Genomic DNA, 12,034 nt, shown 5'->3' on the forward strand with positions numbered 1-12,034 from the left:
AATGCTGTAGAATAGGAAGAAATTAATAGTATGGAGTTTGTGAAGATATAAAATTGACTTGTGGGGAAATTCTACTAGAACTTTTGCATCCACTTTCAATAACATGGCAGTAAAATGTCTGCTATAGGTATTTTTGCAGTGTGTGTTTGAAAAGCAGACCACCTCCAGTTTGTCGTAACAACAGATACCTGCTTTGTCATTGCCTCTTGTCAAAACTGTAATTCAAGATATCTGTAATTACTGTTTAACAGGGCCAAATTCCAGTTTGAGATCCAAAATGTCATTCCGAGTACTTCAACCTCATTTTAATTTTTTTTAAAACAGACAATGTAGATATGTTGAATTCAAGGGGAGTAAAGTTATCTTGAACCAGGATTATGACTAGTAAGAATAACTAACTTAAAATGATCTGAACCTGGAATTTCTACTAGTCATAATTCATTTTTAGGTATCTACAGCTGAATTGAGGCATCTGTAATTAGAAAACCCATACAACTGAATTGTAAAAGTTCCATCATTTATCCTGTAACAGTGACAGAGTATTTATCTGAAATGTGTTTTTAGAAAAAACTATACATATTCAGATGCAGTAATTGTTGTTCCTGTCCACTTAACTTTCTGTCTCATTCTTGGTGTTTTGTGCATCAAATGAACAAGGAAATAACATGTCACTTCCTGCCGCCATCTTTGTTTTTGAATGCAGAAGTCAAGTTAGCTTGATTGTCTTTTTCAGATTACATTCTGACCTGAGTATGTTTGTTTGGGTAAAATTATTTGTGAATGTTAGAAGATACTTTGGGGATTCTGGAAATGTCTTCCAAACTATGGCAAGTTTTCTCAAACAATGTTTCTACCCTAATTTTGGCTCGTATGTGTTTAACCTTTAGCAGCAGAGCTAGCTAGCCAAATGTTAGCTGTGTGTTTATTGTTAATTAGCTGGCACCAGAGCTGGAATAAAATTGTGTATTTCACTTTTTATTCTTATTAGTATTAACAGAGAGAAGCTGAATTAGTTTATCTGTGACCATTTTTATGGACTTCTCTCAGTTCTTTATAGCAAGTGTTAGCCAAATTACTGTTTGTGTTTTATTTGCTATCTGGCTTTTATTTATAGCACTTCAGCTGACTTCAGACTGTGCAAGGAACAAAACCACAAAGTAGAAATATTTCATCACAAGTCCTGCATTTAAAGTTTTACAGAACTAAATATACGTTTTGATGGTATTTGATTAATAAATTAACATGTATGCAGTATTTTGCATACATGTAGGTGGCTACAGTGGAGCTAATTGCCTCCAATAGACTACTGTGGAGTTGTTTAAACTCACACTAGACCTGCAACCATCACTTCATTGTTGTTAAATATGTCAATTATTGTCTTGATCGCTCAATTTGTTAGTCAGAAAATGGTAAAAAAAAAAAAAAAAAAGTAAATCAGTGTTTGTTAAAGCATTAAATTACATCCCTAACTCGAAGATATTCAGTTTACTGTCAGAGTGGAAGAAAGAAACAAGAAAAATGTTTACATTTAAGCACTTAGAATCATTGAATTCATACATCCTTTCTTTAAAAGATGCTTAACCTGATTAATCTAGTAATCTAAATAGTTGCAGATTCATTTAATAGTTGACAACTCAATGCTGAATTGTTAAAACTCATATTTATACAACTGAAGTTTATAAGCTCATCATGTTTTGTGTGTAAAATCTGCAAAATATCCATTGCTGTTGACTAAATTTTGCTGAATGGAAACCCCAAAAATGTAAGAGACCAAGATTCATGATTTGAAAACACTAAATAAAAGTGCTACTAGTTTGACTTAAGACTTATGTGTTTTGTTAATTTCCACCACTGGTGACACAAACTGAGATGTTTTCAAGTTGTTTGTCAAATCAAAAGGTAAAAGTTGTTTGTGAAGTTGAAATCGCAACCAAAGTATGAGAATTAAAGATCCTGAAAAAGTAAAGAATAACCTGTCACAATCAATCCCTCAGTGCATCATTACTTAGATACTGTTCAAAGACTCATAAAACTCCAAGGTTCCTATTTCAAACACAGCTTTTATTAAAATGACTGCAAGCGAAGCAAAGCTTTATTTGTACCGTCTGCTCTGTAATAGCGCTGCATCCCTGTTGCCGGATGTTAAAAATCTGCTGACACACTCTGGGAAATTCTCAAGGATGTTGCTTTCTGGTCAAAAGGGCAAGTAACCATGGATTTATCTGCTTCTGCTTTGGATTTACGTGTTTTTTTCCTCTAGCTTTAGTCACCAAAAGGCAAAAATTGTCCACGACATCCATGAATTAAATGCAATTCTCTGTTTTATTTAAAAAGAATGCTTTAATCAAGCACTTAAATCTGAAGTTTCTGTACAGCTAAGTCTGTTTAATGGAGAGTGTGAATGGATTCTACCTTTACAAACATGTTTCAGAGCTGATAAAATGCTGGCATTCCATTTCATTCGCCGCTAGCGTTTATTGATGACGGCTGCCAGTTGTTCGTAGACAGGTCTGAATAAGTTAACTTGTTTCATTAGGAAAATAAATTAATAATGTCGGGTTATGCTGGGTTTGTGCCTGCAGCGCTGAGCCCCGAGTGTCTGCTGTGAGATCCAATAAGGGATCCGCAAGGCCTCGGCAGCAACAGACTGCAGGAATATTGTTTGCATTAAACTCTAATCTACCTCCAGTTTACCTCTATATGTTGACGCCGCAGCTCAACTTGTCAGATTTGCCCGGAGGACGTCGTGTTGCTAAATGAGGCCCTAGCAGAGCAGTCTGAAAACTCTGCCATCAGAACCTCGCACATAAATCCCACGACAGGATCCATGGAGAGATGAAGACACTCGAAAGAGAGTAAGTGGGCCAAGGAAAGTTGCCGGCTTTGCCCGAGGATGGGACTTTTCCTGGTGGAGGCTGGAATGCGAAAAGCTCCTGTCTGTGTTTTGTTGTCTTCTCTTTTTCTCTTTGGCACACTTTTGATTTGTAGTTCAACAGCTCCTGGCTGATCAGATAAAAAATGACAGGACCCCTGAAAAATGTTCCAACCTGTTGTCTTTCCTGCTGCACACGGTTGCAGGCAGTGCGGAGTTGGGACAAGGAGCCCCTGCAGTCACAAGTATGGAGACGTGACGAGGGAAGCTGAGCAGGGTGTAAACTTGTGAACCTGCCTGTCAGGAAGAGAGCAGCCGAAGCTCTGCGCTGGAGAGACTCAATGGAAAATGCACGGGAAATGTAGTGTCTTTGTGCGACTGTAGGTGGACACAGCAGAGTCTGAGCTGAAAGGACGGAGCTCGTTTGAGTCCTGGGGGACCGTGTGAATGAACCGTGACTCAAACAGCGCATTGTTCGTTCATGAGGGAGCAGCTTGTTGGCCTCAGATTGTCGGCGGCATCCTCTGCGAATCATAACTCGTGATGGAGCGCTCGGAATCTCCTGGAATTCTTCTGCGGAAATTTCTGACACCACACGGCGTCTTTAAAAGTAATTAAAAAACTAATTGCTGTTGACTTTCTCATGGCTGATTGATCTGAGGAAAAGAAGAAAAAAAGGAAAAAAAAGGCCCACACTGGTTAAAACCCAATTCCTCTGATCTGCTGTTGCAGGACCCCATTTTTACAAAACCAAATGGGTTTTTCCTGCATTGAGGAATTTCTGGCACCACTCAAATGAGTTTTAGCCAACACCAAAGGAAAATCACCAGCGCCAAAATAATGGGAATTGACGTTAAAAAGAGCAATGCACTGTTTTTTTTAGACAATTTTGCTCATTTTTTTCAAGCATAATGGACATTTTTTACTCATCAAATAGCCAGAAAATGCATAATTTTCTATCAGTTGCCTTCAACTTGTGAGGATCAATCATGCTTAAGGCCTATTTTTTCAGTTTGATCCAGGAAAAACACTTGTCACGCATGTATTTGATTCTCCATTCTACTCCTATATGCCTCAGCACGGCTCTGAAATGTATCGAAAGTTCACAAACTTGACATCATCTTGAAGGATATTGTTATGGAAATTTTTTTTAAAGACTTTCTAAAAGTTTGACCATTTTCTTGAGGAAAATGTTCTCGTTCAGCTTCTGCTGTTGAGATGACATTTAACCATTTACGTTGTTGGGCTTTATTTGATAAGATATAGGATTTTGCAGAAACATGACCATTTTTGCAGTTAAAGCCCTGAAATATTAACTAACCATACTGTTAATGTTGACGTTTATCATTATTTCACTTTGACATTAAGATTTTTTAAAAATCAAAGATGAAAAGTCCAACATTACTTCACTCTGACGTTGTTGTTCATGTTTAAGATGAAGTTCTGTGTTTGCAGAGACTATTTAGACATCTAAACTTCTAATTTACCCATAATAAGTGACCGCTCTCTACTCCTTTTTCACACTGTTGGCTGTTTGGTTGACCTGATCGGTGACCTGAGGGCTCCAAACTGAATCCAGGCTGCACAGGTGTGATCTTTGTCGCTTGACCTTGTGTGTCAGAGAAATTGCTTTCTGCTAATAATTAACCTCAGTAACAAGCCGTGCAGGTGAGATCCGCTGGGTAATGAAGACTTTTAAATAACGCGTGCGGTTGTTTATGCGTTTCGCCTTCACACGTGTCCCCTAATGACGTCTTTCGCCCCCTGGCCGCGGCCGTTTTCCCTTTGAGGAACTGTCCCGGCCTGTGTTTTTAGTGCAGCTAATAGCGGTGCAACGGGGGGACTTTGTCATTTCCTATGAGAGTGCATTGCACGTGCTTTGATGGTGCTCGAAGATTAGGACTCGCCTTCGCCGCTTTGAAATACCACTCTCCTTTGAAGCCCTCACCTCGCTGTTGGTGTGACTGGATAATGTCATCCCCCAAGTTTGTGCACCGACTTGTGATGTTTTCGGTACATAAAACAAATTCTCACGACTCACAAGAACTCTTTTCTTGATGAATAGCTTGAAAAAAAAATGCATCTGATTCGTTTTTTTGCCTCAGTTTGACTTTGCAGTGGCACTACACCTGCTTTAGGGTGAAGAATCTTAGTGATTTTCCATCATATGTTACATAAAGTCACATTTTTTTTGAGAAATTAACCCTACATTGGCTCAAAATTGCCCTTAACCCCGGCCCTATGGCAGCCATCATCCATACATAAGAAGAAGAGACAGAAAGAATAGCAATGCAGTTGTGTTTTTTAGCCAATTATGTTCATTTTTTAAAGCATAATAGACATTTCTGTGCATCAAATTGGCAGAAAATTCCTAACTTTTATCCAGTAAGGTAGCACAAACCTTCAAAGGCCCATTTTTTAGTTTTGATTTTGTATTGCAGAGACACAATTCTGACAGTATCTAAACTTCTAATTTAAACATACCCCGGCGCCACAAATCCCCCTTACTCCTGCACCTTCCTGCTTCTTTTCCTCCACCTTCCTCCTTCACACCCGAGCATCCTTGATCTTTTCACACCAGGCGGCAGACGAAAAAGGATTTTCTCGAATCATTTAAGTGACCCCTTTTGCCACTGGAAGGGGTTTTGGGGCTGAAGATTGGATTGAGGATTGGAGGGGGGTGTCACAGTCGGGATAATGACATTCCTGAGACCCAGAGATGGACTCTAGAGCCCCATTTAAGCCGCTCAGGTTGAACTGGGAAGGTCTGTGTTTGGACTGGGCCGTTTGGTAAACCTGGAGGTATGCCGCTGATATTACCGAGAGGCTCCCAAAACTTCCACAAGTGGTGCTTTTTAGAGCAAATTTAGGCTCCAAAATTACCTATAATGCTGTTTATATTCGTAATACCTTAACATTTCTTATAATAAATTATATTTTTGCACAAGTGGTGCAGATTTATTCGACTTTTACCACCTATTTCTGGATTTATAGCAGCGACGGAGCATTAAACGCTGCTTCCCAGTCTTTTAGCCAGACTGCCAGTAATGTTTCACCTGCATGGAAGTTCAGCAAAGCCCCGTTTAATTCAAACAAACACCGGTCAAACCCGAATTGCTGTTCATTAAATCTGATGATGACATGTGTGTTGTTCCGCGCAATTTGCTCTGCAGCCGTCAACACTGATTCCTTTCTCCTCTTTCTGTCGTTCTCCTCCTCCCTTTCCTCCCCGTCCATTGTTCCTCTATTTGATTTCACCTTTTTCATAACAGCAACTATGTAAATTTCGAGTAATCTTGTAATGACAACGAGCGCCAAAACGAAATGAACAATAAGCGTACAATGCCTCCCGCTTTCTCATGCGGCTTTAACGACGGCGATGATAACAGAGGATTAAGAAAATAACAGTTATTGGATTTGAACATCTCGCGGCTGTGTGGCGTGATATGACAGAGTTAAACCGATAATCACCGCTGATGCTCGGTGGCTGGAGTCGATTCAGCGGAAGGTAATTCCTCGCTGAAAAGTGACTGTCATCATTCACTTTACAAGCGTCACTGTTTATGCAGGAGGGGGGGAAACGCAAACACAGAGCTGGCTGCTGTTCTGAAAATAGATGATGGGATGTTAAGCCGTGGCGGCTTAACACGATATTAGGAGCGACTCTTATTAGCAACCTTTGGCATTTAATAAGAGCAGCATTATGTCATCTCGTGTTTTGATACTCCTCGATTATTGTGCGTAGATTAAACAAAAAGCGAACCCAAAGCAGATATTTTTAAAGACACTGTGGGACCTGTGGATTACACGAGGTCACATCATAGCCTTTAATGAATTCCCTCGAGCCCAGATCCGACAAAAACTACTGTTTCCCCAACATTCTCGCATTTCAAGAAGGCAATTTACGGCGCTCCTCTCCAAACCCACCTCATTAGTTTGCTATGCCTTTTCTCTCCTCCTGCTGCACCTCGTTCGTGCATATGTGCATATCAGCCCAGTTATTTATGCCCTGTTTTGTTTTCAACACCCCATCTTGTAAAAAGCAGAGCTGCCAGGCCTGAAGCTCAACCCGTCCCACCTCTGGCTGGAGAATTTATGGCCGAGTCATCGCCCCTGAGACAGAAGCCGAGAAGATGCCTGATCGGGGCCTTCGCTTGAAACTCGGCACCCTTCTCGTTTCGACGCTTTTTGGACGTTCTCGCCGGCCACTGACAGTGCTGCCATTCCTCAGCACCTGCCCGGTCACCTGAAGCGTTTCATCTTCCCCCTCTCCCTCCCCACTCCTCCCCCCGGTTGCCTCACTTCAAAATTTGTTACCCGAAATCAAAGGTGAGCGCGTCATTGTGAGGGTTTCGAACATTATCCCAGTGTCATGTAAGCTGCCTGAACAGGACAGCTGCAGGTAATTCACACACAGAAGATCCTTCAGCTCTTTGTCACCGTTGTCTTACGGTCGCTGCGGAGGCCAGGAGTGGGTGTAAAGTCCTCTTTGCCATTAACACTTCAGCCCTGTGGCCTGTGCGCGCTTGGCAGCTGCCTCGCTCTGTAAATGAAACCAGAAGATGCTTCGCGGTTTGGACAGCGCTAACGGTGGGACCACATGCTAGTTGGGCTACTAAAAGTGCAGTAGCTCTGACAAGTATTGTGCCGCGAGCCAAGAGAGCTTTGTCATACGCCCACGCAAATATCTTCCAAAATAGAAGCTTTATGTTACAAAAGAAGATCAGGAGCTATGAGGTCAGCTGCATGTAGCTGAATCTGTAATGAGATAAAACCTCTAAATTTTCAGTCACCGGTGCCAAAAGCGATCTGGGGGTAATTTAACAAAGAATAAAACCCTGCGGCACCTAAACATATTGTCTCCTGACAAATCCGTAGTGGTGGGGGTGAATTGTGCTGCAATTGAAAAGCAAAATGATATGCTTAACTGATTTAACAAGGAGGGAAAAAAAATCAGGAATTTGCTCGCAAGTGCAGCTGATACCCAATGCTAGGCTGAAAATTTACAATATTTTTGGGGGAAGAATTGTGCAGAAGTTTGTCAGTTTCGACAACAATTCTGGTTCACTTTCTGGCGGCCTGAATGTTGAACAGTGACGCACAAAAGCAAATAAAACAAAATGATGCTTTAAGTCGTGATCGCCGTGCTTCTGAAAAAATCCTCTGGTTGTATTTCAGGAGAGAAATTTTGCATTTTTTGGAAGTTTTTGATTGCCCCAGAACAATTTCTATTACAATGATGTGCAAAAGTCCTCCAGTGCAGTTGACAATTCATCTCAACCTTGTGACCCCTCCGCTAGCGTGCACAATGTCAGATTTAAATTAAAGACACATTTCTAATCATTTAATTCAACGTCTTTGCATCGCAGCGTGATAAATGGACCTGAGTGTAAGAGGGGAAAAGAACGGCAAGCCTTTTCCGTTACACTAGTATTTGAGGTTAAGATTCTTTGGACTGGGCCGGAGAACATTTTTCCACGCAGTCAACTGAAAGTGCACATTCTGCCCTCTCACTAAATGATCATTTGACCAAATAAAAAAATAATAAAAAAATACACAACTGTCTCTCTCACATGCAGCTGTATTAGACGGGGTTCTGACGCGTACTCACCACCAGATTGGATAGCCTCCAAGCACCCGCGAGCTGGACAACCACACACACATCAAATATCCAATCAGATACAAATCCATGAGGTAAGCCTTTCTTTTCTTTTTTTTTTTTGTTATTGTTGTCGTTGCAGAGTGCTGTTGTTGTTGTTGTGGTGGTGTGATGAGAGGATCAACACATAGAACTTCCAGTGGTGGTGAAGGCAGTGAAGTTTCCAGAGGGGGGCAGCTTCTTGATTTGTTGAATGAAGGGGGGAAAAGAAAAATTAAAATGATATTGTATGAGAGAAAAAAAAAGTAATCTCGCTCCTGTTTTTCCCCCCCTTTTTTTTTCTTTGAGTCGGGCCGGGAAAAGTGTGTCTTGTCTCCTAGTAGTTAAGAGAATAAGTGTCTCTTGCACTCACGCTCCTACCCGTCCTCTTCTTCCCTCCCTCTTCTCTGAGGTTCTTCCCTAAGGTAGATATCTTTCTCTCTCTCTCTCTCTCTCTCTCTCTCTCTCTCTCTCTCTCTCTCTCTCTCTCTCTTACTTTTTTCTCCCTCAGGATGCCTCATCCACAGGCCCAATATTAAAGGGGAGGGGGGTGAGGAGGAGAAGGAGGAGGTAAGACTGAAGAAAGGGGGGAGAGAGAGAGAGAGAGAGAGGGAGAGAGAGAATGAGGTTTTTTGGAGATGTCAGCTGGCAAGCCAATCACAGAAGATGGCCTTAGGTTACGAAAAAAAATTATTATTCCTTCCCATCTGTCAATCACACGCCACCCCCTGGTAATGTGGAAAAGAAAAGGGGGAAAAAGAGTGAAGAAAGAGGGAGGGAAGGGAAGGGAAGTGAGAGAGAGAGGGAGAGAGAGAGGGAGGGAGGGAGGGACACATCGCATCATGTGAAAAAAAAGAAAAGAAAAAGGTAAAGGAGTCAACTTGTTTAGAAAAAAACTTCTGTGCAGGTTTTTTTTTCTTCCTGTCTCTCTCTCTTAAGGGCCCTGACTAATTGATCCGGATACTTACAGTGTCGACGCTGCCTCATATACAGTGAATTTTCTAAATTGTTGTCCGCCCACCCCAACAGGGGAGGACATAAAAGGGCAGCACAATAAAGCCATAAACTGCGGCGGTGGCTGGACCAGGCATGCAGGGGTTGTATGCTCCAGCGGCCCAAAGGCGACACATTTTACATCGATACTATTGTCATTCTGATGGGGCTGTGGTTTGGGGGGGGGGAGCAGCCGTGGGACAGGAGTTGTTGTTGGGGTTGGAGGGGTGGCGGGTGGTGAGATAGAAGAGTGAAGGAGGAGGGTGTGATGGACTTAGCCTCGAGAAAACCGGCGCCTTCTGATTCAAGGAAACCGATCAGGAGCAAACGAGATAGGCCGGCCGAGATCAAACGGCGGCGATAGCGATCTGCGTCTCGGAGGATTTATCAAGCTGATGGCGATCGTTGGAAAGAGTGACCACCAAAGATGAGACCGCGGCAGCAGAGAAAACCGACTAATGAGGGGGTTTCATCAGCGTAAAGTTCATACTTGACTTCACGGAGCAGAAATATTCGACTCCGCAGGCCGATTTTAGACCAACTCTGGCAAGACTGAAGTAAAAGAAGAAGCATGATGGCAGATAATCGGTGCATCGAAGTTTTTCTGTGTTTGTTAGCTTCTTCAAACTGTATTTAGAAGTTATATTTTGAGGCTGGTTGACATTTAAATCACGTTTTCCTGCAACACTTTTGATTTAAAGCTGTTGATGTCGGCGTCAAATCAAAAATCCAGCAGCAAACCGGTCTGGGATTGACTCTAAATGTTCTCTACGCATTCTTAAAGAAGTTTGCCTGTTGAGGTTGTAGTTTCTTGTGTTGCACAATTTGAAAATCACTAATTAACCTCAAAATGTCAATGAACTTTTTTGACACATTTTGAGATTTAGAAGGCCTTTTGTTTGAGTTATTAGAAGTTCATTTACAAATCCAGCAGATGATGGATTTCACAACAGTCGGAGTGTGTGGGGCCATATGGAAGCCAGCCTTTTTGGGGAGGAATCTGCTTCCAAGTTTTAAAAAAAAAAGCATAGTAAGAGAGGCTTAATTGATTTAAAGTTGCAGAAGAGCAAAAACTGCAAGCATTTTAGCTGATTCTGACATGATTATGACAGGATAATTTATGCTCATAGGGAGTTTAAATCATACATAACAGGTGAAATGTGCAGTTATCTTGCAGTAGCAACGTTTAAACTTCACTTCCTCGTGCTCTTTCTGCATGAAGACCTCCAGGGTGTGATTGAGATCGGTAGGTAGGGGCTGGGAGAGGAGGCCCGAGTGGCCACCGCTGACCAAAAAGTCTGGAGGTCAGGAGTGGAGTGGCCCCCTTCAACCTGCCCCTTCTGTGTTTTATTCCCCCCATAACAAAGAAGACAGTGGAAGCAGGCAGCGACCGAGCAGCACTCGACCTACCGCCCTGCTCCAGAGGAGGGGTAGCGGAGGTCTGCGGGGGTAAATATGACAATAACTGATAGATATCCTCGCCGCTCTCCAGCCAGTCGTCCAATAAGGGCCTTCTTCTCAGTGGAGATTGCGGTATGTCACGGCGGTGCTGACAACGATCCTGGTCTGCTTTCGATTACGAACATTGTCATCGTCAGAAATGTGCCGAGCTCAGCGGTTGGGTTTTTGGATGACGGTTTCTGTGCGGCAGCGATAGACAAGCGAGGAGAGAGCCAGGGGTGGATTAGCAGTGGGAATGTGACGGTGGTTCTAATTTATGAGCCCAGGCAGAGGAATCAGTCTGCGGTCTGCATCTGAACAACATTGAAACCACGTTTTTCCCAGGTTGAGGCCACAAGTGCAGCGTGAACTGTCTGGAGAGGCGACCGGCGAATAGAAACAGCCTCCAAAATGTGACTCTGCAACAGAAATATCCTGCAAAAGGAAGACCTGGCGCTCAGGAGGGGGAGGCAAGCACTGAAGGTCCCCTACCGGGCTGGTTTCTACGGTGACCTGAGAAAGGCCGTAACCAGGTCCGGCTCTTTTCTTAGGCCTAATCAGCGTATTACCACAAAGAAGGACATGTGTTCACCACCCCCCTACCCCCAAGCCTCTCCTCCCTCCCTCACTCAATCCGACCGGCATGGCTGGACACTGGCAGCCAATAAAACCAGGATTAGGAGGGTATCTGCACACACTGGGGCTGTAGCGAGAAAGTTTCTGAACACGCCCAATCCCCGCCCTGCTCCCTTCACAAACTTTTCTTTCATCGTTCGTCCCTCATTCCTTTCCATCTTTCACTTTATACCACTTGTGTTTATATCCTTCCTTTGCCTTCCTCCTTTCAGAGTCGCCCTCACCCCTGTAAGCTCTTCGCACAATGGGGGCGTCCAGAAATTACTCATTTTGTTGGAGTAGTTCGGCAAATTCCCAACGCCTCTCGTTTCCCACCTCCTTCTTTACGACCTGGATTCTTGCTCTTATGATAACAAACATATTTTGGCATGATTTTCTTTTGCCTGCATCTGCAAGCTAGCTGCTAATTGCTACCTGATGATATTAGTAATAGGGACCCGGTGATGCTGCGTCTG

The 12,034-nt window shown here is 42.9% G+C and overlaps 1 protein-coding gene across 1 annotated transcript in view; it reads right to left on the minus strand.

The window, feature by feature from the left end:
* The window catches only part of wnt3 (wingless-type MMTV integration site family, member 3), a 29,693-nt gene extending 20,758 nt beyond the window's left edge, over positions 1-8,935 (minus strand). Inside the window, exon 1 of the mRNA XM_022218794.2 lies at positions 8,484-8,935. Within this exon, the coding sequence (XP_022074486.1) occupies positions 8,484-8,563 (80 nt within the window). The 5' untranslated portion in view covers positions 8,564-8,935. The remainder of the gene's footprint in view (positions 1-8,483) is intronic.
* Between the last annotated feature and the right edge of the window lie 3,099 nt (positions 8,936-12,034).

The sequence above is a fragment of the Acanthochromis polyacanthus genome, chromosome 19 (genome assembly GCF_021347895.1).
Source record: "Acanthochromis polyacanthus isolate Apoly-LR-REF ecotype Palm Island chromosome 19, KAUST_Apoly_ChrSc, whole genome shotgun sequence".
NCBI classification, from domain to species: domain Eukaryota; kingdom Metazoa; phylum Chordata; class Actinopteri; family Pomacentridae; genus Acanthochromis; species Acanthochromis polyacanthus.